The following is a 24,109-nucleotide window of genomic DNA, read 5'->3' as shown; positions in this document are numbered from 1 at the left end:
GGACAGGCCTCTGTGCCAACTTCTACCTGTTGCCACTTACCTCCTCCCTCCACAGTGGGGCCGCCAGCACCTCATAGGTCCTAACGGGATGGGGAGGCCAGGTGACCCCAAATCAGCCTGGCTTTCCACAAATCTGAGAACCTAAGACAAGGCAACCCCCCCACCATCCTCCTCCCCCAGCTCATCCCATGGATGATGTGAGGATGACTCAAGATGATGGGCATGAGGGCCTCTGGATGCTAAGCTGCAGAGTAAGCACCCGGCTCTGGCGGTTAGTATGAGATGGATACTGTAAACTTAAGGCCCGGATGACTCACACCCTCTCTCCATGCAAACTCGACTTCAGCACGTTTTAGTGGCTATGACAGCAGGAAATTAATCCCAGAAACCCAAGGCAAGGTGTTAAGCGGTTTAAAATCTAAAAAGTAGGGCTCCTCAGGTACCCAGAGGACTCTGGAGGGTCACGGGAGCAGGCTGTCTGCTAAAACCCCACACTGCTCGACCAAGGTCCAGAAGGCCCTTTCAGGACCAACTAGAGAGTGACCCTTGCCTTCCCCATGCGGTCTCCACACCTTGGAACTGCATCAATTCTGGATCTAGGCTCATGCTACAGCTTCATAAATGACACTTGGGTGGCTGGCAACAGTGACCAGTGTCATGACTCATTTCTCTGTGATTGGTCATCAAGTTCCAAAAGATTCCTGGGAACCCAGACTTAGACAAAGTCTCCCTCCTTATTTGGTGGTCACATCCCATCACCAGGGAGGAAGAGTCATCAAACCAGCAAATCAACCCTGGGGGTGGGGGGAGCTCCTCCAGCTGGTCACTTGTGCAGACGGGTCAGCAAGAGAACATGGTTCATTCTCCACCGGTTCCTGCTGCACACTCACCACTAGGCAGAAAGACCTCCCTGGGAGCCCCTACCTTGCCTCCTCTCACCACTAGACCTGAAGCCAACTTTCTGCTTTGTCTGAAACTCAATGAATTTGGGGGAAAGGAGCAAGTAACTTTTTTTCTTCCTCTTTGCATATCAGGAGTGATATATAAATGTCACTGGGAGGAGGGCACAGTCTTCATGATCTAGAACTTCTCACATTAAGAGTCTGGTTTGGTTTTGGTTAGGCTGAACACCAAAGAATTGATGCTTTTGAAGTGTGGTGCTGGAGAAGACTCTTAAGAGTCTCTTGGACTGCAGGGAGATCAAACCAATCAATCCTAAAGGAAATCAAATTTGAATATTCATTGGAAGGACTGATGTTGAAGCTGAAGCTCCAATATTTTGGCCACCTGATGCGAAGGGCTGACTCATTGGAAAAGACTCTGATGCTGGGAAAGATTGAAGACAGGAGGAAAAGGGGCCACAGAGGATGAAATGGTTGGATGGCATCACCGACTCAATGGACGTAAGTTTGAGCAAATTCCAGGAGATGGTAAGGGACAGGGAAGCCTGGTGTGCTGCAATCCATGGGGTCGCAGAGAGTCAGACACAATTTAGCGACTGAACAACAACAAAGGTGGACGTAACGAGGGGTCTGCGACAACTGGAAGTAAAGCTGACTGGCCACGCAATGGAGCAAGATAGGTTACCATCACTGCTGGGGTAACGATGTACAGGGCCTACACAGAATACATGGGCCATAAAACACATACAGTATTTAATCCTAACTTAACACTAAGGGGAAAAGCCTACTTATTTGTTATTCATTCCTTCAGGAAATACTGAAGACATATTGTGTACCAGAAATTGGCATGTTAAACAACCCAGGTTCTTAGAACTTTCGAAAGCAGATCAAAAGCATCTTTTTAAATTTTTTGATATAGATTTATAAGAAATCTATGTGTCCAAATATAGAGAGGTCTTTGTTGTCACAAGAAGGGGTTTGAATAAACTAAAACAGGTGTCAGTGGAGACAGAGTCAGTACTTTGTAAATGAATCACTTCAGGGGTGACAAGCCCAGGAGAGAAAGATGTTTAGCCCCATCGTTAACCTGGTAGCTAGTGCTTGTCCTGAGTCTAGAATCACCTACACCATCCTGTCTCCAACTTAAGCACAGAAGTTCACTTCAGTGCTGGGGACAGCCGTGGAGACAGTGGAGGGGAATGTCACCTGTCCCAGGGGAATTCCACCTTCAGCCCGGGACTCAAGCCTGGGCAGAGTCCCAGGCGGGACCAGTGTCCTGACCCACCCTCCCTGGAATCTCACGACTGGTGAGCCCTTGAGATGGTGGCGGCCGAGCGGCAGAGCCCCCTGCACAGTTCAGGACGCTTCTATCTCAAACCAGGGTCAGGGCATCTCAGGCTGTCTCTCCTGAGGGTTGTTCCCCCCAGAAGTTGAGCTGAACTGTTGGAGGATGCATATGGAGTCTGGTGTTCCTCAGGGCTCTGTGCTCAGATAGAAGCACTTATCTGCACCCCCCTACATGGTACAAAACCCCAGCAATCCCTGAAATCGCCTTGACTTCTGGAAACCTTACACTGTTCCCCCCCCGCCCGCCATTCCCCACAAATCTGATTCTAAATCAGAACCATCTTCCTCCCCTGTCTCCTCGAACTTAAACCCAGGCCGGGTAAAAAAGCAGGATTCTACGACATACCCTAGTAAGCGTCCGATTCATAGATTACCTGAGGATTGACCAAATATCCAAAAAGGCTCCAGCTCCTTAAGGAAAGAAACTACCCCCACACCAGGAATTCTAACATATGATGAAAGCATGCTTTGTTTCTACGCAACACCCATGCACAGCCAGCCCTGCCACCAGGACTAATGCAAGTTTTGATTAAAAAAAAAAAAAAAAGGCCGTCTTTGAAACCGAGGGAGTGTGTGGTCAACTTCATTGCTCAGTGGGGGCAGCCGAAGCCGGCATGAAGGTAAGGGGAGGCTGGGGGGAGCCGGGCTCGGCCTGTTCTGGGGCAGGAGGCCAACTTCTTCTGATACGATGGGGGAATCACAGCCTCAGCTGTAGCAGCACAGGCTGGACACCCATCTTATCTGGTAACTGAAGACTTTCTAGAACTCTGCCAAGACTCCCCGGGAGGGGCAAGGCCGACCTCGAGCTCTGGTTTCAGGAGACGGTCCGACAGCTCCAGGAAGGAGCATGAAGCAGATCCAGTAGCCGGCCCACGTGACTCTCTGTGGTGTGGCAGAGAAGCCCAGCACGGCCCGGGGTGGGGGAGGACGCACACAGGACCACCACCGCCGCCACCAGCGGAAAGGCCTTGACAAGCAACAGAAATATAACGCTGCGGGTGTATATTGTCTGGCTTGCAAGTCTGCCTCTGGCCAGCACCCCAGCGCCGCCGACCACTGCTCGCGCTCCTACCTTGCGCCGGGGCGGCAGTTTCCTCTGAGCTTTGGCTGTAGACCTGCAGTTCCCAAGGTGCTCGGCTCCTCCGTTCTGCCAGACAGAAACTCCCCGCTCAATGACCCCACTCTCAGGTCTCCCCCTCCTGCTCCCAGCCTCACTGACCCCCGGTGAGTGCACTGCACTAGTCACCCCACGATATGCAAAGATGACGCTTTTAAAGAACAGCTCTTCCCCGGTCAGAAGCCAGAAGTTGAAACAGTCTTGAAGGCCAGGGGCCGAAGCGCCCAGCATCTGGGGACAACAGGCTTTAACGTCCCCATTATTAGCAGTTCCAAAGTGAGATTTGGGCAGCAGAGACACGGAAGAAAACAGCTAAGCCTTGCCGTTTCTCCGGCTCACCAGGCCTGCTGCTGCTGCTGCTAAGTCACTTCAGTCGTGTCCGACTCTGTGTGACCCCATAGACCGCAGACCACCAGGATCACCCGTCCCTGGGATTCTCCAGGCAAGAACACTGGAGTGGGTTGCCATTTCCTTCTCCCTGGCCCTCCATGAAAGCTGCTGTGGGGATGGGGGCTTCAGGGAGAGCAGAGACCCAAGGGAATGGGGAGGGGGGATTCACAGAGGGGTGGGCACTGGGCCTCGTAGTTTCCTGGACTCTCCGTGGTGTCTCTCTCATCACTCTGTGCTCTGGGGTCTCCAGGGAGCAGACACCCCAAAGAGGCCTTGTTCTTTCCAAAATCTAATAGTAGTAGCAATTTAGAAAACAAAGAAAGAAATGCAGTGTGTTCAGAAAAGAAGTTCTGAAGGACACAATGCATTGTGTGCAGAGGGCCCCACTCTGACCACCTTGCAGAGAACACCTTGCTTTCGATTAGGGCAATTTAAGATACTATTCAGCTTGTGCATTAAAAAAAAAACTCCAACCCTCAAAACGATGCTTTCTGGACAACCCGACGTGACGGCAGCTGTGCTATCTCACTCTTTTACTGTGTGACTGACTTGGACGGCCAGAATGCCCGTCACCATCTGAGAACACAGCAGAGCCCCGAACGGCACCGATTATGCTGCCCAGGAAGTCGGTCTGTTCCCCTCCTTCTTGAGGAAACCACCAGCCGACCAGTGAAAGAAACAAAAGGGAAGAGCTCTTGGTTTGGGAAGACAATTCACCCATGGAGGCTCTGGGTGAGCTCAGATGACTGCACAGGTGGTGATTCTTTGGCGACCTTCAAGGTGATGCTCACACTTTTCAAGAAAACTCAAAATGAGGAGACATCACATGAGAGTGAGATGCTGCTTACCTGGGTGAAGGCTTTCTTCTCTTTGTACGCTTCCCGGCTGCCTCTTCTCTTCAAGGAACTCTGAAACAGAGCCAGGCGACATTCTGTTACAAAGTGGGGGGGTCACATGTAGGAACCGGCTCAAGGCAGCATGTCCCCTCGCCCCCGGGAGGGGACACACACACAGTGGAAGGAGGCTCTTTTATCACTGGAATCACAAAACAAAGTAGAGCTTGGGAGGTGTTTGCCTCCTGAGAGGCTTCAAGTCCTGATTATTGAACTTGGGGTTTTCCCCAATCGTTCAGTTTCATAAACAGGGACGCCAGGATCATTGTGACTGAGGAGGGGGGACGGGAAGAGGGTAGGAAGCGTTGGAAAACACATACGTAATGTTCTGAGGGTGATTTCTCCTCTGAATTATGTTTTGTTTGGGCTAATATCAAAACTAATTGCTGGCCTCACCTGGTGGTCCAGCGGTTAAGAATCACCTGCCAACGAAAGGGACATGGGTTCAATTCCTGGTCTAAGAAGATCGCACAGGCCGTGGGGCAGCTAAGCCTGTGTACCACAACTACTGAGCCCGCGCTCCAGAGCCTGTGCTCTGAAACCAGACAAGCCACAGCAACAAGACGACTGTGCGCCACAACTAGAGAGGAGCCCCCACTTACTCAACTAGAGAAAGCCCTCAGGCAGCAATGAAGACCCAGCAGTGCCAAAAATAAATTCAATTAAAAAAAATAATTGCTGTTTCCTGGGCCCCTGTGGGTAAGCGGTGAGACAGAAAGTGGTCGGAAGGGAGAGACGGTGGTCCTGGTTTATGGAGAATCCAGGTCGCAATATTCCCCACGAAGCCACTGCAATTCCTGATTAAACCTCCCTCTTAGAGGTCTTAGCAAGCTCATCATGTATTCATATGGGAAGTAGCTAGTTTTACACCCATCACAGAGCACCTTGGCCTGCTGTGGGCAAGAAGTATGTCTGAAAGACAAGCATATGTATCAATCAAAGGGCCAAGGAGTGTCTGAGACGGAGGGGCAGGAAGCCAAGGCAGTCCCCCCTTGGGCAAAGGGAGGAGACAGAACGGCTGGAAGGAGAGGGAAGAGCTCTGAGGGGACGACAAAGGAGCTGAGAGGATGGACATCGTCACAGCACATTTCAGAAGAAAGCAGTCTGGAGAGTTCAGACCGGCATCATTCAGACCTTAGGGAGCCTGTGGCGGAAAGGATTCCCCCACAGCTGCTGCCTTCCCTCTGCAGCTCCCCCTAAAAGAAGGGACAAATCCCCTCCTCCAGGGGAGCTCATGGGGTAGGGGGAGAGCGTGGCAGTGCCCTCTGGGCTTCGAGCCTCTGCCGCACCTCTCACTCTACCTGGCCTGGGGAGGAGGCTCTTCTGCAGGCCGCCTCCATCATGTCGGATCTAAAGTTAATTCACTCAGTTCTGTGTACATTTTGGTGTCTTGGTGTCACATTAGATCATGCCATGTATTGGATGAATCTCGGGGTTAAGAAACAACTAAAACTCTAGCTGCCCTGAGCCTCCTGGAGGCTGGTGGCCTGGTGAAAAGGTAACTGAGAGAAGAGATGAGAAGTTAGAGTTGGTGTGGGTGGGGAGCGGGTGGGGAGCAGGGTGGAAGCTGGTCCCAGAACCCCAGCTGCAGTAGCTCCTCCACTGACCTGCCTGGTTGGGGGTGGGGAGTCTTCTCCCTTGTCCTGCCCTGAACACAACTGCCCAGTCCTGTGATCATTCCAGTGAACCAGGGAAGAGGCAGGGGGTTGTGGGAACCCTGACACAGATCCTAGTCACAGTGGCAACTACAATGAGAAACACCGCAAGGACTGAAATTAACCAGCAGCAAAGAAACTATAAAATTTTGGTTGGTGATGGACACAGATGAACGCTGGGTGTTGCTTGATGGGAAAATCCTATGTTATAAACATGTCACATTTTTCCCAAATCATTTTATAAGACTCTTTAGCCAAATTCCTCTCTCTCTCTCTCTCTATATATATATATATACTGTACCATCATCATTGCACTCGTGTCTGACTCTTTGGGGCCCCACAGACTGTAGCTTACCAGGCTCCTCTGCCCATGGGACAGTGTAACATATACACACATAAAAAGTATTTGTGTGTGTGACAATATACACACACATATATATATACACATACACAAACACAAGTACTTTTTTTGTATTTGTAAGGGAGACGAGGATGACGGACTTAAAAGATTCAAAAATTCAGCTAAAACAGAGATAGGCAAACTAAGGCCATCAGGACCAATCAACCCACAGCCTATTTTGTGACTAAGTTTTACTGGAGCACAGCCTCATCTATGGATTAGGAAGAAAAAAAACCAAAACAGATCCACACTATGTATTTTTAAAAATTTCAGATGAATTAAAAATCTAGATGTAGAAGACATGCACACAAAATCTCAGAAAGAGAGAGATGAATTTCTATTTGTTTTGGGGGCATGGACTTTATAAACACAAGAAATGAAAGCTGAAACATCCAAGGAAAGATGAGTGGATTTGTAAGATTAAAAATTTTTATATTATCAAAATAAAACACTTAATAGTATTAAAAAGCAAATGATAAAATGGGGAAAAAAGGATTTTTTGAACACAAGACAGACAAAAGAACAATATTTGGCAAGCAATAGGGAAAGGAAAACCATCTTAATAAGAAAATAAACAAACGGCCAATAAACATGATGACTAGTAATTAAAGCAACAAGGTATAGTTTCTCCCTTAAGAGATTTATGAACCAAAAGAAGTATGACGCCCAGTGTTAGCAAGTGTCCCCAGACCAGCCCCCCATACGGATCAGCACGAGTGGACTTCCAGTGGGCAGTGCAGCCTGACCAGTGCATATATGTGACCCAGGAATCCCACCTCTGGCAATGTGTCCTAAAGAAAAACACTGATCCTTGTGTGAAGATTTATGAATGAACCAAGAACGCTCATCACAGTACCTCTCATAATAGTAAATGAACACTGTGCAGGTTATTAAAATGATGTTTCTGAAGAACACTTAAAGATTCAGGAAATATACTAAGAGGAAAATGCCGACTACAAATAGCATGTATTTTGTGACTTCAACTTATATCTATAAATTATAAGTATGCATATGTATTTCATACGTATGTGATAAAAGTCAACTAGAAAAAAGGTTTATCAAAATGTGAACAGTGATCCCCTTTGGATGATAGAATTACAAGTGATTCTAATTTTTTGCATGGCTTTTCAAAGTCTCCAAATTTATCGGCAGCGAATACTGTTTCCTTTGCAGTTAAAAAAACAGGAAATGAAATTCTGTCCACTACAGCGGAAGTCACTCAGTCGTGTCCGACTCTTTGCGACCCCATGGACTGTAGCCCATCAGGCTCCTCCATCCATGGGATTCTCCAGGCAAGAGTACTGGAGTGGGTTGCCATTTCCTTCCCCAGGGGGATGTTCCCAACCCAGGGATTGAACCTGGGTCTCTCGCATTGTCGGCAGACGCTTTACCGTCTGAGCCACCAAAACCTCACTATTTACCATTAAAAATTATGACTCTCCTTGAATGGAATGATCAACACTTAAATCACTATGCTAAATGGTAAAGGTGAACACTCCTCTCTGAAATGAAAATCTTTTACAAAGCAATACCAAAAGCATAAGACAACTTCCAGTTACTACCGAAGACTGAAAGAATAATTCACCACCTGATTAAAGTACACATGCTGAAGATACAAACACTAGTTGAAGTATAGTCTTAAATATACATGCAAAAACCTAACTAATTTGCATACAGTGTTGAAAAAGGGCTTTCTACATTCAGTTATGTCTGGTAAGTAAGCCTTGTTTTAAGACATGGGTTTTGTAAATATGGTTATTATTGAGGTCTCCATCTCTTTGGGAAATAAAGGATCAACATATTTCTTAGGATAAACATATAAAGGATCCACATATCAACATATTTTCCTCCACTAAAGAGGTCAGAGGAAAGAGGCCATCACTGAATCACAGGTGTCTGTGTGGGATGACAATGGCCTCACCAGAAGTTATCAGCCAGGTTTGGGGTCTCTTTTCACAAGGTGATGCTGCTTTTATTAGTTTGGTCCTTGAGGTATAACTGGTACACATATGGTTGGTGAAAGAGACCAGGAAGCCCTCTGAGAGTTAGGGGGACTGGCCAGGCACCCCACAGCACTGCAGACATGTGCTAAGCTGTCATGAGTCCCAGACTAGGGTACAGGTCCCTTTGCACTCACATCTCAAGTCTTGCCCAGGTAGGGCTCCATGCTCTGGGTGTGCTGGTGGGGACCCAGGGTGCAGGAGGAGGGGTATGAGCATCATGGCCAGCTCACCCCTCCAGATGACTCAGATCCAGTGGAGAGTCTTTCAACAAATAAGGAAAGGGGTGAATGCTGACTGTCGAATGAACAGAACCCAGAAGGGTGACTCCCCTGTGATTCAGTCCACTCTTCCTTTTTAGCCTGGCCAACTGCCATCAGACCAACTCTAAAATTCCTATTGAGAAGGAAAAAAAATTGAGTTTGGATCCAAATTGAATCCATCTATGGCTGATACATTTGCTGAGTATTCAGTCAGTTCAGATCAGTTGCTCAGCTGTGTCCAACTCTTTGCAACCCCACTGATGGCATCACACCAGTCTTCTCTGTCCATCACCAATTCCCGGAGCTTGCTCAAACTCATGTCCAGTGAATTGGTGATGCCATTCTACCATCTTATCCTCTGTTGTCCCCTTCTCCTCCTGCCTTCAATCTTTCCCAGCATCAGGGTCTTTTCCAGTGAGTCAGCTCTTTGCATCAGGTGCTGAAGTACTGGAGCTTCAGCATCAGTCTTTCCAGTGAATATTCAGCATTGATTTCCTTTACGATTGACTGGTTTGATTTCCTTGCTGTCCAAGGGACTCTCAAGAGTCTTTTCCAACACCACAGTCCAAAAGCATCAATTTTTCAGCCCTCAGCTTTCCTTATGGTCCAACTCTCACATCCGTACATAATTACTGGAAAAATCATAGCTTTGACCAGACAGACCTTTGTTGGCAAAGTAATATCTCTGCTTTTTAATATGCTGTCTAGGTTTGTCATAGCTTTTCTTCCAAGGAGCAAGAGTCTTTTAATTTCATGGCTGTAGTCACCATCTGCAACGATTTTGGAGCCCAAGAAAATAAAGTCTGTCACTGTTTCCACTGTCTCCCCATCTATTTGCCATGAAGTGATGGGACCGGATGCCATGATCTTTGTTTTCTGAATGTTGAGTTTTAAGCCATTTGTTTTACTTGCTGAGTATTGGATATGATTAAATAAACATGAAGTCAGGCAATTATTTGGACTTGCGTGTCAATTCTTAACATTTTAAGTAAGACAGTTTCTTTCCAGTGATTTCAGAAAAACTATCAAGCTCTCAATTGCAACAACATTTCAGATACAGACTTTGGGCTTAAATTTTATATTGCGAATAAAAGGCAGCAAATGAAATTTAGGATGCTGTAGATTATGAGTCAGCATGGGAGAGAGTATGGATGGAGGCAGAGGAGTGTCAGAATTCTTAAAGATTCTTGCTGTGTGCTTAGTCGCTCAGTCGTGTCTGACTCTTTGCAGCCCCACGGACTGTCATGTAACAGGCTCCTCTGTCCATGGGGATTCTCTAGGCAAGAATACTGGAGTATTCTTGGAGGCTGCCATGCCCTCCTCCAAAGGATCTTCCCAACCCAGGGATCTAACCCAGGTCTGCCACACTGCAGGAGGATTCTTCACCAGCTGAGCCACCAGGGAAGCCCAAGAATACTGGAGTGGATAGCCTATCCCTTCTTCAGGGGATCTTCCCAACCCAGGAATTGAATTGGGGTCTCCTGCATTGCAGGTGGATTCTTTACCAGCTGAGCTATCAGAGAAGCCCATACAAATTCTTATTATTTTGCAAGTTGTTTGGATTTTGAGTGCTGATTTGCAGCACACAGCTGTACCATCAGAGCAAGAAAATGAAGGTGCCTGGGCCTTCTTCCTTTTAGGAGGACGTTATTAACACCTTTTTACCTGTATTACCATTCTCACTATGTTATGAGACATGAAGGATGGGAATTACCACCTTCTCCTTCAGGCAGAAGCACCAGGTCCCAGCTGGGAGACACCTCCTTCCCTTTCATTCTCTCCTCTAACCTCTAAACATCTCCCAGGGAGACTGGTCCTTCACTCTGAAGTCAGCAGTACCACAGATATGCTGCCGGGTCCACCACAAGAAAAAACCCCCCAGGATCTGGTGGGAAATGCTGCAAGGCCACAGTGGCAAGGCCACCTTTCTTCTCGCCTACTTGGGAGGACAGTGACGAGATTAACAACTGCCATTTATTGGATGTTTACTCGTGCCAGGCAGGATGCTCAACTTTCTTGTCACATGTAACCTACTGTATTTCTCTCGGGAGCCCGGAGAATCACAATGTATATATATATGACACACTCTTATCATTGGTTAACAGACAAGAAAACACTGAAGTCAGGTCATGTTTCAAGGTCCCCCAAACTCGGAAGTGGGGCACCCCCTTGACCTGCACTCTTAAGCCCTCAGACCCCAATCTCCCCATTTGGGCTTGTTTTCTTTAAGTTTCTGACCTCAAATTGCTGGGGTCATTATCTGAAGAGCTCTCTCCTTCCTTTAGCCAAAGAGCACAAAGACTATTACAGGAATGGTGGCAAGCTGCTCAGCTCACGAGGCACCTCAAGGCAGGGAAATATTTCTTGGCACTCTGATGCCTTCTGAAGGATCTGAGACTGCAGAAGGCAAAAGTCCTTATTTGGAAAAGACAGAAAACCATTATCAGAGGACAAAATACCACAAAGGAAATGAAGAGAAGAGCAGGAAAGTTATATTGGGACACTTTGGCGGAAGAAAGGTACAGCCATGGAAGTCAGAGCTGCCTGGGAACCCAGACAGCCAGGCACAGAGTGTGAAGCCAGGGGGCACTGTCCAGCCCAGCACTGCACTGCCCAGGGCCCCGAGGCCCACCCCGGACAGAGAGGGACTGCCAGCACACCCAGCCTAGCAGACGCCACTTTCTCCTGCGAGAAGAAAGAGCACAATGATGAAAATGACAGGTCACTGCACAGGCACATCTGGGGACTTGGACACATCCGTGCTCTGTAACAGGGCTGGTGGATTCATTTTAAACCTTAGAGACACATGTCTGCAGGCCCAGTAATCAGAAAATTGCTGGCTAAAACATGTCCCAATACTGTGCTCTCAGTCGGACATCACAAAATGAACTAAGGAGGTTAAACTGCAGGTTATTAATAAGCAAAAAGAAACACGGAAAATCATGATCATTGCAAGCCCAAAATGACTACTGCAGCAAAAAGTGTCTGTTTCCCAAACTGTAGAAATCCTACCTCTCAAAGTGCGCAAACACACACAGGCACTCAGTCATACCACCAAGCATCATATGAAATACTGCACTGGAATCCACATTTCAGAAGCTTCTATTGACTCACTTAGCAGGTAATCAATAGGGCCCTTGGGCATTCATGAAAGCTGAAAATCTGTAGAAATGCATGCCATTTGCCAGTCAGAACTGAAGATAAAGTTTGTGTCTTTTAAAAAATACTCTGTTCCTGGCTCCCACTCGTCTACTGGGAAGAAATATATCCATCCATCCTTTAAGAGAAGCAAATTATTTCCTATTCTGATGAAATAATACAAAAGAGTTGGCTTCCCAGGTGCTGCAGTGGTAAAGAATCCGCCTGCCAGTGCAGGAGATGCAAGAGACATGGGTTGGATCTCTGGGTTGGAAAGATCCCCTGGAGTAGGAAATGGCAACCCACTTCAGCATTCTTGCCATGGAAAATCCCATGGACACAACTGAATGACTGAACACACCCACACACAACACAGAAGAGTTAGAAGTACTTTGAAAAACAAATCAAAAAAATAATGATATATTTAAATGTTGCCCCATTTTCAGAGAACATTCACTTTTTTTTTTTTCTCAGGTGCATGTAACGTGAGAAAATACTTAGCACCCAAACAAAAAGAGCCTCGGGAAATGTTCTGATTAACCTGAGATACCATTTCATAATAATCTGCCATCACACCCTTTGGACCTTCTAATATGACTTGAGTATTGTACTAAATAATAGATAGCACTTTATACTATTCAAATGTATGCACATTATTTGTCAAAACTAGAGAATATAAACTTGAGATGGGTGCAGTCAGTATATACAGATTAGCAACAAAAAAAGTGCCAGTAAAAATTAAGCTCTAGTTAACATGCATTGATGGAAAAGTGAATTGGTGTTGACAATTGATTTGCAAATGCATCAAAAAAAAAAAAAAGTAAGCCGGGTTAATAAGTGGGTGAAGATGCTTGATATTATATAGTAAAATGTTAATGGAGAATATAGGTGGTGACTATATAGGTGCTCACTAGAAAATTCTTTAAGCTTTGCTATATGATTGAAAACTTTCACAGTATTTAGAAGAAAAACATGCAAGTTTCCAATTTCATTGAGAATAGTTAATATTGTATCACCATTATAAGTGATTACTAAACAATTTTAATCACATGAGAAACTTTCCATAAAATGCCAACCCTTGAAACGCAGGATGAAAAATGTAAATTTAATATAATCTCATCGAGATTAACTATTTTTGTCTTTGAAATGTTTGGAAGCAAATGTTACTCTGAGATGCTACCAGTTCTTATCGGTGGGTGGTAGAATTATGGGTGACTTCATACTTTATAGATTTTAAAAATTTCTCTGAGAGAGTCAAAATGAATATGCTACTGTTTTGAGTCAGAAAAGATGCTATATTTGGAAAACAAGAGAACTGACTTGCAAACACCCCCCAGTACATCTAATGCTGTAGTGTCGGACTGGGAGCCCTGAAGCCAGAGAGAAATGAACAGGAAGTGGAACAGGAGGATTAGACCCAGGCAGGATTAGTGCTGTGCTGCCAGGGCTTATCAAGCACAGCCTCACACAGAGGACAAGGAAGGGCCTGACGGACATCTGAGGACAGAAAATGCCTCCTATCGTAATCGCCCTGCCAGGCTGATGGCTTCTGTCCTAGAGGCTCCCCTAAGACCGAGGCCGACCTGCTGAGCCACGTCTGCCCGGAGCTCTGTTATCTGGAGCTACCGCTCAGCTCCAAGAATCACCCACCAAAAGGCTCTGAAACCTCCAATGTCCCTCTCCTCGTGCTCTGCAGACAAAGTCACTCCTGCCCCTGGGCACGTCTTCAGTCATCCTCATCGACCGTCATCTCCAAGCCGTGCCTACCCGGATTCCCATCTCTGACACCAAGACACACTCTGAGTGACGTAAGGGAGGGAGGGGTCACCTGCACCCCAATCTCGTGAACCTTGTGGTTTGGTCAAAGGCTCTCTGTATTCTCTCTCTGAGCCTCCGGCACCTTTGGGGAGTCTTGGATGAGTCGGTTAGCCAAGACCCATCACTGCGCCGCAGGAAGAGGGCAGGACGCTGCTTGCTCTCGCCGCATGTGAACAGCCCGGAGGCTGCGAGGCCTGTGGATGGGGCCGCCCCGCCTGCTGAGCTGGGCCAGCAGTGAGTGCTGCGGGAGCAACGTGCTTCCAGCTGAATGAACCCAGGACTCAGGATGGGCGGAGCAGCACAGGGACCACGGCCCTGCTCCCTGGGCCCAGCCTGGCCTATGGAAAGTCCTGGGCAGGGCTGGAGCTAGGAGCAGGCCTCCAGTGGAAGACAGAACAGCCCTGGTTCAGGTGATTAAAAGCAGCCAGTTTTACTGTCTGTTCAGTGCTGTAAGAAGCTGCCCCTGCCCCCAAACCATGCATTTCTGCCAGCACATGATGGCATAGAACTTCCCAGTCTCTATGAGCCTGATCAGCTGCCAGACCAGGTTTTCCTACTGCAGCCCCTCCACAACCAAGGTCAGAGCTGCCAGCGCCTGCAAGTCCCCACTCGGCCCTCCGGACCTCGGGCTCTGACTCAGGACAACGTCGCAAAGCCCCAGGGGTGGCCCCGAGGTGCTCACTGAGGACAGCTCTCCTCTCCCCAAAAAGGACAGCTGGTGTCCTGCTGAGGCCAGAGCACCAAGGGTGAGACCCACAGGATGGAGCTACGCTGAGAACAATGGAGGTGGCCCCGGAAGCATAGTTCCGAGACGTGGCCCTGGGAACATGCGCCCCTGCAATGCTCGCTACCTGCATCCCTCTTGTGTGCAGGGTCTGCTCTGCGCTGTTAGAGCCTCTGCAGTCTAGCTGCCTGTCTCCTAAATGACCAGCCTCTCCCATGAATGCCCGGAGGAGAAAATCCGGTGTTAGATGTCTACACACAAGCCATCTGAACTGAGACGATCTCATCTAGGTATGTGTGTGTGTGTGCTCAATCGCTAGGTCATGTATGACTCTTTGTGACCCCATGGACTGTAAGCCTGCCAGGCTCCTCTGTCCATGGGACTCTCCAGGCAAGAATACTGAAGTAAGCTGCCATTCCCTTCTAGGTATAAAGGGCAAGAAGTTCTTGACTCAGACTCTGGGAACATCTTATGAAGATGGCTCCTCTGCGGACTGCATATGAGCCCATTTGTGCAGTCAAGCCTGGTTCTAACAGCTTCTGAGTTGACAGAGCAGAGGCTCGATCAGGAAGCACCATCTGCCTGAAAGCTTCATCCTTCATCCTCCGCAGATGCAGCTCCCCTGGCCATTTCTACTGGGACAGGTAATCGATTATCCCTGACAAGCATGTGCGCCTGCCCTGCCCAAGGATGACAGCAGGTGAGCCAGGTCCTTCTGCCGTCTAGATTCCCTGCTTCTGCCATTCAGCAAAAGCACTCCCACCTGAAGCAGACAGGGGTGGGAGCGAGTGATGTGGGCCCAGACCCATAGGGGTGTCAGCACCACACCAGGACGGACAGCAGGACAAGGAGGAAAGCAGGGTTTGGAAGGTTGCCCGATGCTGCCAGGACACTGGAGGACATGGGGAAATGGGGACTCCCAGTTCCACCTGGGGTATTGGGCTTGCCTGGACCACCACAGCTGCCCGGAGGCAAGGACGGAGCCAACGGGAGCTCGGGCTTGAGGGTCTCTGCTCTGTCCATTACACACAGTTTACATAAAAAGGAAACTCTGATACATGGACGAACCCTGAAAACATCACCCAGGTGAAATAAGCCACACAAAAAACAGGCAAGTACCGTATGAGTCCACCTATAGGCAATGCCCAGACCAGGCGCATTCATAGAGATGGAAAGTGGAACACAGGCTCCCAGGAACCGGGTGGGAGGATGAGGGCGTGGCGGTGGCAGTGGGGGAGATACTGTTTAATGGGTACAGAGTTTCCACTGGGATGATGAACAAGTTCTGGAAACAGTACTTTGGGAATGTATTTAATGTCACTGAATTATACACTTAAAAAGGACTAAAATTGTAAATCTGGTGTTATGTCTATTCAACCACAATAAAAAAAAAAAAATTCAAACAGGCTTCTCTGGTGGCTCAGACAGTAAAGAATATCCAAAACAGTCTATTTTAGGAGCCGTGATAAAGTACCTCAAATCAAATCTGTGGGTTGCTATAGCTTATATTTTGGGTGTCCCTCTGAGGTCCCTTGATTAATTTCATGTTCCATGTGTATATTACTATACATTCTTTTTCTCCTTTTATGGCCAAGAAGCTAAGATTAGCCAGTACTGTTTTTTTAACCTGTAAAATACACATTCAGATGGACTCAAATTGTTTATAAGTGTGTTGAAGGCAGCTTTTAAACTGTGACCAAAATCCTAGCAAGTTTTTCTCTCCAAGGGCCTTACATTAAAAAGGGGGGGGGGGGGCAGACATTAAAAAATTCATTATGTCTCAAAAGGTAGTTTCTCCTCTACTTATGTTTCAAGTCACTATATTTTAATCAACATCACTACTACATGAATGGTTTCTTCATAAGAAGTCAATACCTTTTCTTGGTGATAATTTATTTGTAGAAAAAAATATCTAAAATTTACTAGAAAATACTAGTGGGAGAAATTTTTATTTTTTCACAGGACTTCAAAATCTTAAAACTCAGTAAAGGCAAAGTAGGAGTACCTTTTACGATATTGTATATTTGCTTCTTGTATACACACACACACACACACACACACACATATTTTGCTCCTCATGGAAATACAGGAAGAAAAAGGAATGGAGTGAAAAAAATTGGCAAGAATGAAGGGAAGTGAATCCAGGCCTTACGCTGTAGCCCCACACAGAGCTCCAGCTGATATCATGGACCTTATCCTCGGGGGTCAGAGAGGTCAAGATGGGGACCCTAGTTTCTGATCAGGAAGTTGGGCAAACCTGATGAGGGGCCAGTATACCCACTGGTGGGTCATCATGCAGGTATCTGGATCTGATGATGAGTTCCATCAGAGCCAGCGTGATCAGCATCTCCCCATAGCACCTCCACGAGGGAGGGCGGGGTCACCGTTCTCATCTCAGATGCGAGGGGACCTCAGAGAACCTGCGTTGCAGGACCTGCGCCATCTCAGCCCCTGCTTCTTTCTGAGGAGGGCCACCTGGGGGTGCCCATTGCTCTCTGGCTCCAGGTGGCCTGGGAGGCCAGGCCTTGTTCCAGAAGAGGACATGACAAGGACCAGTGCTCTGCTCTTGACAACTTGGGGCTCAGAGGGACCAGGGGCAATCTGAGTCAGACCAGAGTCACTTTACGTTCACCTCTCATACAAACGGGAAAAGACCGCACTATGCAACGTGCCCAGTGAGCAGACCAGAGCCCCCTGCGAGGAGCCCCTGGGTCCTACCACACACACCGCCTTCTTCTGGGACTCCCACAGCACCCCACTCCCAGCTTAGGGACCCTGCAGACCTGAGTCTACCGTTTTCTGGGTTACTTACTTGTGGGCACAGAGAGCCTATTATAAGAATAGCTGATCATTTATGGACACGAGGCCCTAGAAATTTATGCCAATCGCCACAAATCCTGAACTCGAGAGGACCACCGCCTTCAAATCAGGGTCTCATGAGGCCAATGTTCTGCTGTGTAAACATCCTTTCTTCCCAGGAGACTGTTTCCACATGGAGATAAACAGAAGCCTCTCTTCCTGCCCCTCAGCGGGGCCTTGGGGGTGCTGGGGGGCAGACAGTCTCACAACAGACTGACAAGAACAGAGAACAGATGGGAGAAGGCCCAGCGGCTCCGTCAGAACTCCTCCTGGCCTCAGCAGCGGGAGACCAGCAAGGCCCGGAGGATGGACGGAAGTGCTGAGCTCAGGAAGAGTCCTGAGGACCCGTCATGATTTCCTCCTGCCTGGAGAAGCAGCAGCTGCATCCACTTCCAGACCGAGAGCCTCGTGGATGAAGGTGCTTCTCAGAAGGGTCTGCTCGGTGGCCTGGCAGGCATTATGCTGAGTTTCAGGGCGGTCGGTGGGAACGGTGTAGACGTGCCTCGAAAAAACTAAGGAGAGAGTTGCCATATGACCAGCAACCCCACTCCTGGGCATTTACCAGACAGAAGTATAATCCAAAGACATACATGCAGCCCGTATGTTCAGAGCATCACTGTTCACAAGAGCCAAGACATGCAAGCCACCTCACTTGTCCACACACTGTGCGGCACTACTCAGTCGCAGAAGAGAATGAAATAATGCCATCTGCAACATGTGTGGACCCAGAGATTATATACTAAGTGGGGCTGGAAAGGGAAGAAAATTCACATGATAGCCCTTATATGTGGATTAAACCTGGGTTCGATCCCTGGCTTGGGAAGATCCCCTGGGGAAGGGAATAGCTATCCACTCCAATAATTCTGGCCTGGAGAATTCCATGGACTGCATAGTCCATGGGGTTGCAAAGAGTCAGACACAACTGAGCAACTTTCACTTAAACTATGACACATATGAAGCTATCTATGAAACAAACACAGACTCCCAGACATCGAGAACAGATGTGTGGTGGTAAAGGGGAGATGGGCGGTGGAGGGGCGGAATGGGAGTTTGGGATTAGCAGATGCCAACTATTCCAAACAGGACAGATAAACAACAAGGTCCCACTGTAAAGCACAGAGAACTATACTCAATATCATGTGATAGGCCATAGAGGAACCAAATATGAAAAAGAATACATATATGTATAACAGAATCATTTCACATTAGACATTAACACAACATTGTAAATCAACTACACTTCAACTTAAAACATCTCCAGAATCACTGCAGATGGTGACTGCAGCCATGAAATTAAAAGACGCTTACTCCTTGGAAGGAAAGTTGTGTCCAACCTAGATAGCATATTCAAAAGCAGACACATTACTTTGCCAACAAAGGTTCGTCTAGTCAAGGCTATGGTTTTTCCTGTGGTCATGTATGGATGTGAGAGTTGGACTGTGAAGAAGGCTGAGCGCCGAAGAATTGATGCTTTTGAACTGTGGTGTTGGAGAAGACTCTTGAGAGTCCCTTGGACTGCAAGGAGATCCAACCAGTCCATTCTGAAGGAGATCAGCCCTGGGATTTCTTTGGAGGGAATGATGCTGAAGCTGAAACTCCAGTACTTTGGACACCTCATGCAAAGAGTTGACTCATTGGAAAAGACCCTGATGCTGGGAGGGATTGGGGGCAGGAGGAGAAGGGGACGACAGAGGATGAGATGGCTGGATGGCATCACTGACTCGATGGATGTGAGTCTGGGTGAACTCCGGGAGATGGTGATGGACATGGAGGCCTGGTGTGCTGCGATTCATGGGGTCACAAGGAGTCGGACACGACTGAGCGACTGAACTGAACTGAAAAAAAAAAAAGCACTTCTCATTTGTGTGTGTCATCTGCTACTTAAGTCTCTCCACTTCGGCACTCTTCCTTCCAAAGTGATCCCAAAGGCAGAAGAAAATAACTACTCCAGCCCTCAACACTCTCCCCACCCCTGAGGGCCCTCTCCTCCCACTCCTTTCCCCTTACTATCGTGGACTGAGGCTCTGGAGCAAGTATTTCCCCATATTTCAGTGTCTGCAGTCAAAGGGGGAATCTTTGAGAGAAATCTACCATGTGAGTATACTTGGCTGCCCCTCATCTCGATTCTGAAAGCCCTGAATTGGCTTCCCCAGGTATCAGCACAATTTTCAATAATAGGTTTTTGCTTCCTTTTGCTACTTATGAACGTCTTTCTAGTGTCTGATCACAAACAGCTGATAACAAGAATGCACAATTCATTGAGCTGCCAGGTTCTTGAGAGATAAAGTGCCTAATTATGTAATTAGCATAAATGGTTTTCAGGAAAATGTCAACAGCACAAAGTCACCCAGTCATAGCTCGAGCAAGATCAGACTTATCCCTTTATCAAGTCCTATGCGCCTAACAGCTTCCCTGGTGGCTCAGATGGTAAAGAATCTGCCTGCAATGCAGGAGACTCAGGTTCAAACCCTGGGTCAGAAAGATCCCCTGGAGGAAGGCATGGCAACCCACTCCAGTATTCTTGCCTGGAAAATCCCATGGACAGAGGAGCCTGGTGGGCTACAGTCCATGGGGTTGCAAAGAGTCAGACACAACTGAATGGACACAACTAACTCTTTCACTATCTTTTCAGGAGCCTAACTAGCACCGGAAGGCAGAAATGCCACAGTCATCACAGGTGAGACTAATCAGCCTGAAAACCACCTTTGATCCAAAATTCTGAGGATTAAAGAAAACCTAGGTGATAGCTCCACAGTGAGCTACAAAAGAAGTTATTTTCCCCACAGTTAGAAAATCAGGAAAGCCTTTTGGTGCTGTTGGGCATAATTCCAGAAGGAAGGAGGGATTAGCAGAGAGGTGCTACCATCTAGTTTATAAGTCACTTCTGAAAACACTCTATATTCCTTGGATAAAAAGCTGATGAACCAGTCTTTAAAATATTGTTTAGCCAAATCCATAGTTGAAAACCAGTTATAGGAAGAATGTCTATACCAAAAGAGCATGCACATTTTATTAAAACCAACAACAATAAAGGAAGACTATGATAGTATCTAATATAGTACAAATATTTTGCTTAAAAAAAGAATGATGACACTATCAGAAGCCCTTCATTGGAGGACAATATTCCCTTGGGGTACTATGACGTTTAATAAAGAATATATATTTTGGTCTTCACTGATATTTGCTCTTTCTGGCACAAAGTTCCTAAAACCCTTGGAATTTACTAAGTGCTGAGAGCAGTAAGTGTCGTGATATTCATAATAAACACCTGTCAACTACACCTGAGTTTGTGTTAATAACGTGACTTTTGGACCCTACCTAAGGTTGGGGGTTGGTTATCATGTGATTAGAGGGTTGGAGCTTCCTGTCCCAATTTTCTGACCTCTGGGGAGGGGACAGAGGCTAGAGATCGAATCAATTGCTAGTGTCCATGATTTAATCATTCATGCCCACGTAATAAAGCCTTCACAACCCCCAAAAGGATGGGGTCTAGAGAGCTCCAGGCTAGTGAGCCATGGAGATTCAGAGAGGGGGGCCGTAGATGGAGCAGAAAGCCATGACTCCATCCCCTGCACCCTGCCCTGGACATCTCTTCCCTGGGCTACTCCTGAGTTCCATCCTTTCTTCTATAATCCAGAGGGTTCTGTGAGCCACTGCAGCAAATTGATCAAACTGGAGGAGGGGGTCGAAGTTTTCCATCTACAGCTGGTCCATCAGAAGCACAGGTGACCCCCTGGACTTCTGCAGGGCGTCTGAAATGGGGGGAGGGAGGAGCAGCATTGTAGCAGCTACTGCTGCTAAGTCGCTTCAGTTGTGTCCGACTCACTGAGCTCTTACCCAGTGAGATCCGATGCCACCTCTGGGTAGACGGAACTGAGCTAAGTGCTTGGTGGGGAGTGGGAGGGAGAGGGAAACGATCAACTGGTAATTGGTGCTGGAATGAGATACTCACAAACCATTTCAAACATGCTAACACCCTCCTTTTTCTGTAGGTGCATCTCCAACATACCTCTGTGTTCATCACAGATGAGTTTCTGCCCCAGGACATGTGTTAGAACATGGAGCCATGACCCTTCCTGGCCTGGAGCCACTGTGACCTCCCAGACCCTCCTCATTGCTTCTGATTAACCCCCAATGGCACCAGTACTTGAATTTCACAGGCTCTGTCGCTGGCTCTCTGGCTGACTGTGCCCAGGGCCAGTGCTGTGCCCTCACTGGTCATTAGGACATCAGAGGAGCCTTTGCCCAGCTCCAGTTGACAGGCTGGTGTCAGCTGATTAGGGGCTGGGGGCCAGCATCAGGGAGAAGGGCTCTGGAAGGTGCGCTCGCTCACTGATTCATCCTGTGGCATTCGCAACTTTGGGGCTTGGGAGCATTTTTTAAAGCACGATGGGGTTCCTGACCATCTTCCAGGTGCACCCAGATTTGACACTTGAATTCCAGACAAAGATGCCCTCTCCTCTTTCACCCTTGACCTCCTCCTTCCTGCCTAGTAAAGTCTCTACATTTTTCTTTTATCCAAAAACTGTGCATCTCTCCTCAATAGTCCTGAAACTCGGGGCAACAGTCTAAAACTCTGAATCCCCAGCCCTGCTTGGCTGGTGAGGGCTGAAACCCCCACACTGTGTGGAATGGAAACATGACAAAGGCCCGACTCAGCAAGTCACCTCATGCCCTCTGGGAAGGCTCAGGTCCTTATAGAAGGGACCAGGGCCCTCGTGAGCTGAAGCCCAGGCACCCACCCCCAGGACAGACCCTCCCTCCCCGCCTGTTGGATCTGACTCTGAATACAGCCCAGTGACAACAGAGGACGGTGATCACGCTTGTGTGATGCGTGACATCCTGCCACCTGAGCCCCATCCGGTCTGCTCCCCATGCTGCTTGCTGTGACTTCACAGGACCATGTTTTCTCAGAGGGGACAGTGTGCCCTTCAGACAGGGCTTAGACACTAAAAATAGTCCTGACCACTCACAAAATAGGGCAGGTCGTCCTGGGGGCCCCAGAGAAGTGTCCTGGAATCCTAGGAGGCCACACTGGCTTTGGGAGGATTTTCTGGGACAGAGCTGGGCCCAGGAAAGCCAAGGAGACGGCTGTGAAATGCCCTTGGAGTGTCCCCGCCAGAAGAGAAGCCCTGCAGGGTCTTCACACCCTGGTAAAGAATGACAACCTTGAGTACTGTGCATGTCCCCGCTGCCCCAACCCTCTGACTGAACTTGAACTTGATGAGGGAGAGCACTGAGGACCAAATGGCTAAACACTGGGCCACCAGGGAATTTCCATCATCTGATACTTTACAGAGGGATTCGAACTGTTGCTGAAAACCACCTGGCCACCCTGGGCTCCTCCACGTGCAGCTCCGAGTGCTGCCCCCCAAGGTCTCCCGTCTGTGATGCCAGCGGCCCTGGCCAAGGGACCCTGGGGTTTGGCCTCACTGCCTCTACTGTCATCCCCGTCCGAGGGCTCCCTGGCTCTGCCGCAGCAGCCAGTTTTTTGGCCTAGGGACCAGTAGTAAAAGTTCAAGTGCAGCCAGCTCTGCCTTGGCTCCATTCCACCCCGCTCCCTGCAGAAATAGGTCAGAACAGGCACGGCAGGTGTGGCAGTGCTGCCCACGTTCACCCTCCATGATCCCTGAGGCTTCTCACGGTCTGGTGCTTCCGCCTCCCCCATGGCGTACCGTGTCTTGTGCAAAGCCTCCCGTCTCACCCCTCTTGCAGGGCAGGGGCCGAGAGCGGGGGCCTGGAATAGCCTTTACCCTCAGCGAGGCGGCGCCTGCACCCCGAAGCAGCCCCACCATACTTGAGGAGTGCCTCAACCAATGATCATTTCGAAGACTTCCCTGGTGGTCTAGTGGTTAAGAATCCACTTGTCAAGGGGACATGGGTTCAATCCCCACTCTGGGAAGATTCCACGCAACTCAGTCTGTGTATCGCAACTACTGTGCCTGTAGAAGCCCTCGATCTAGAGACCACAAGCTGCAGCGAGAGAAGCCACTGTAATGAGAAGCCTGAGCACCGCAACTAGAGAGGAGTCCTTACTCACTGCAGCTAGAGAAAGCCCATGTACAGTAGTGAAGACCCAGTACAGCCCCAAATAAATAAAATTATATTAAAAAAGACTTTCAAAAAATTATCATTTCTAGAACTCATCTGTGACAACTCTTTTCAGTAACATTCTGTTGGGTTTAAAAATGGGAAAGCAGCAAGATTTTTAAACAGTTACGACCAGAAACTTAGAAGCACTGTCTGCATCTGGCATAAAAACTACACTGCACCTAAAACTGGCTGTATTTTCACTCTGTTTAATCTGCTCTTCTGTGTGGTTCTCCTAAGACAAAGAGCCAGGCCCAGGCCTTTCTTAAACTTTCCTCCAAATAAACCTGGAAGAACAAGTCACAGTTGCTAGAGACAACTATAAAAACTTTTTGAAGGTTTTTTTCTACTGAGGTTATCAACTGTCAGCTCTTTCCGTTATTATGCAGCTAGTATGTGGAAGCTTAAATATTTTAAGAGAGTTTAATAAAGTCTGTGAAACTATCATTCAGTACTTCTTTTGGCAGTTTCTTTACCATCTGAGCTACCAGGGAAGCCTCAGAATACTGGAGT

The 24,109-nt window shown here is 48.0% G+C and overlaps 1 protein-coding gene across 4 annotated transcripts in view; it reads right to left on the bottom strand.

Annotated features, from left to right (window-relative positions):
• Positions 1–24,109, bottom strand: part of MTCL1 (microtubule crosslinking factor 1) — a 112,669-nt gene that overhangs the window by 40,890 nt on the left and 47,670 nt on the right. For 2 of the 4 annotated variants that reach the window (XM_027525533.1, XM_027525531.1), the window contains exons 4-5: positions 4,605–4,664; positions 3,322–3,396 (exon numbers count right to left, since the gene is read on the bottom strand). In XM_027525533.1, coding sequence (XP_027381334.1) covers positions 3,322–3,396; positions 4,605–4,664 — 135 coding nt within the window. The remainder of the gene's footprint in view (positions 1–3,321; positions 3,397–4,604; positions 4,665–24,109) is intronic. The other 2 variants (XM_027525534.1, XM_027525532.1) reach the window with 1 other exon arrangement.

This window comes from Bos indicus x Bos taurus, chromosome 24 (genome assembly GCF_003369695.1).
Source record: "Bos indicus x Bos taurus breed Angus x Brahman F1 hybrid chromosome 24, Bos_hybrid_MaternalHap_v2.0, whole genome shotgun sequence".
Classification (NCBI taxonomy): domain Eukaryota; kingdom Metazoa; phylum Chordata; class Mammalia; order Artiodactyla; family Bovidae; genus Bos; species Bos indicus x Bos taurus.
Note: the sequence above shows the minus strand (reverse complement) of the source record. Positions and strands in the feature narration are given on the sequence as shown.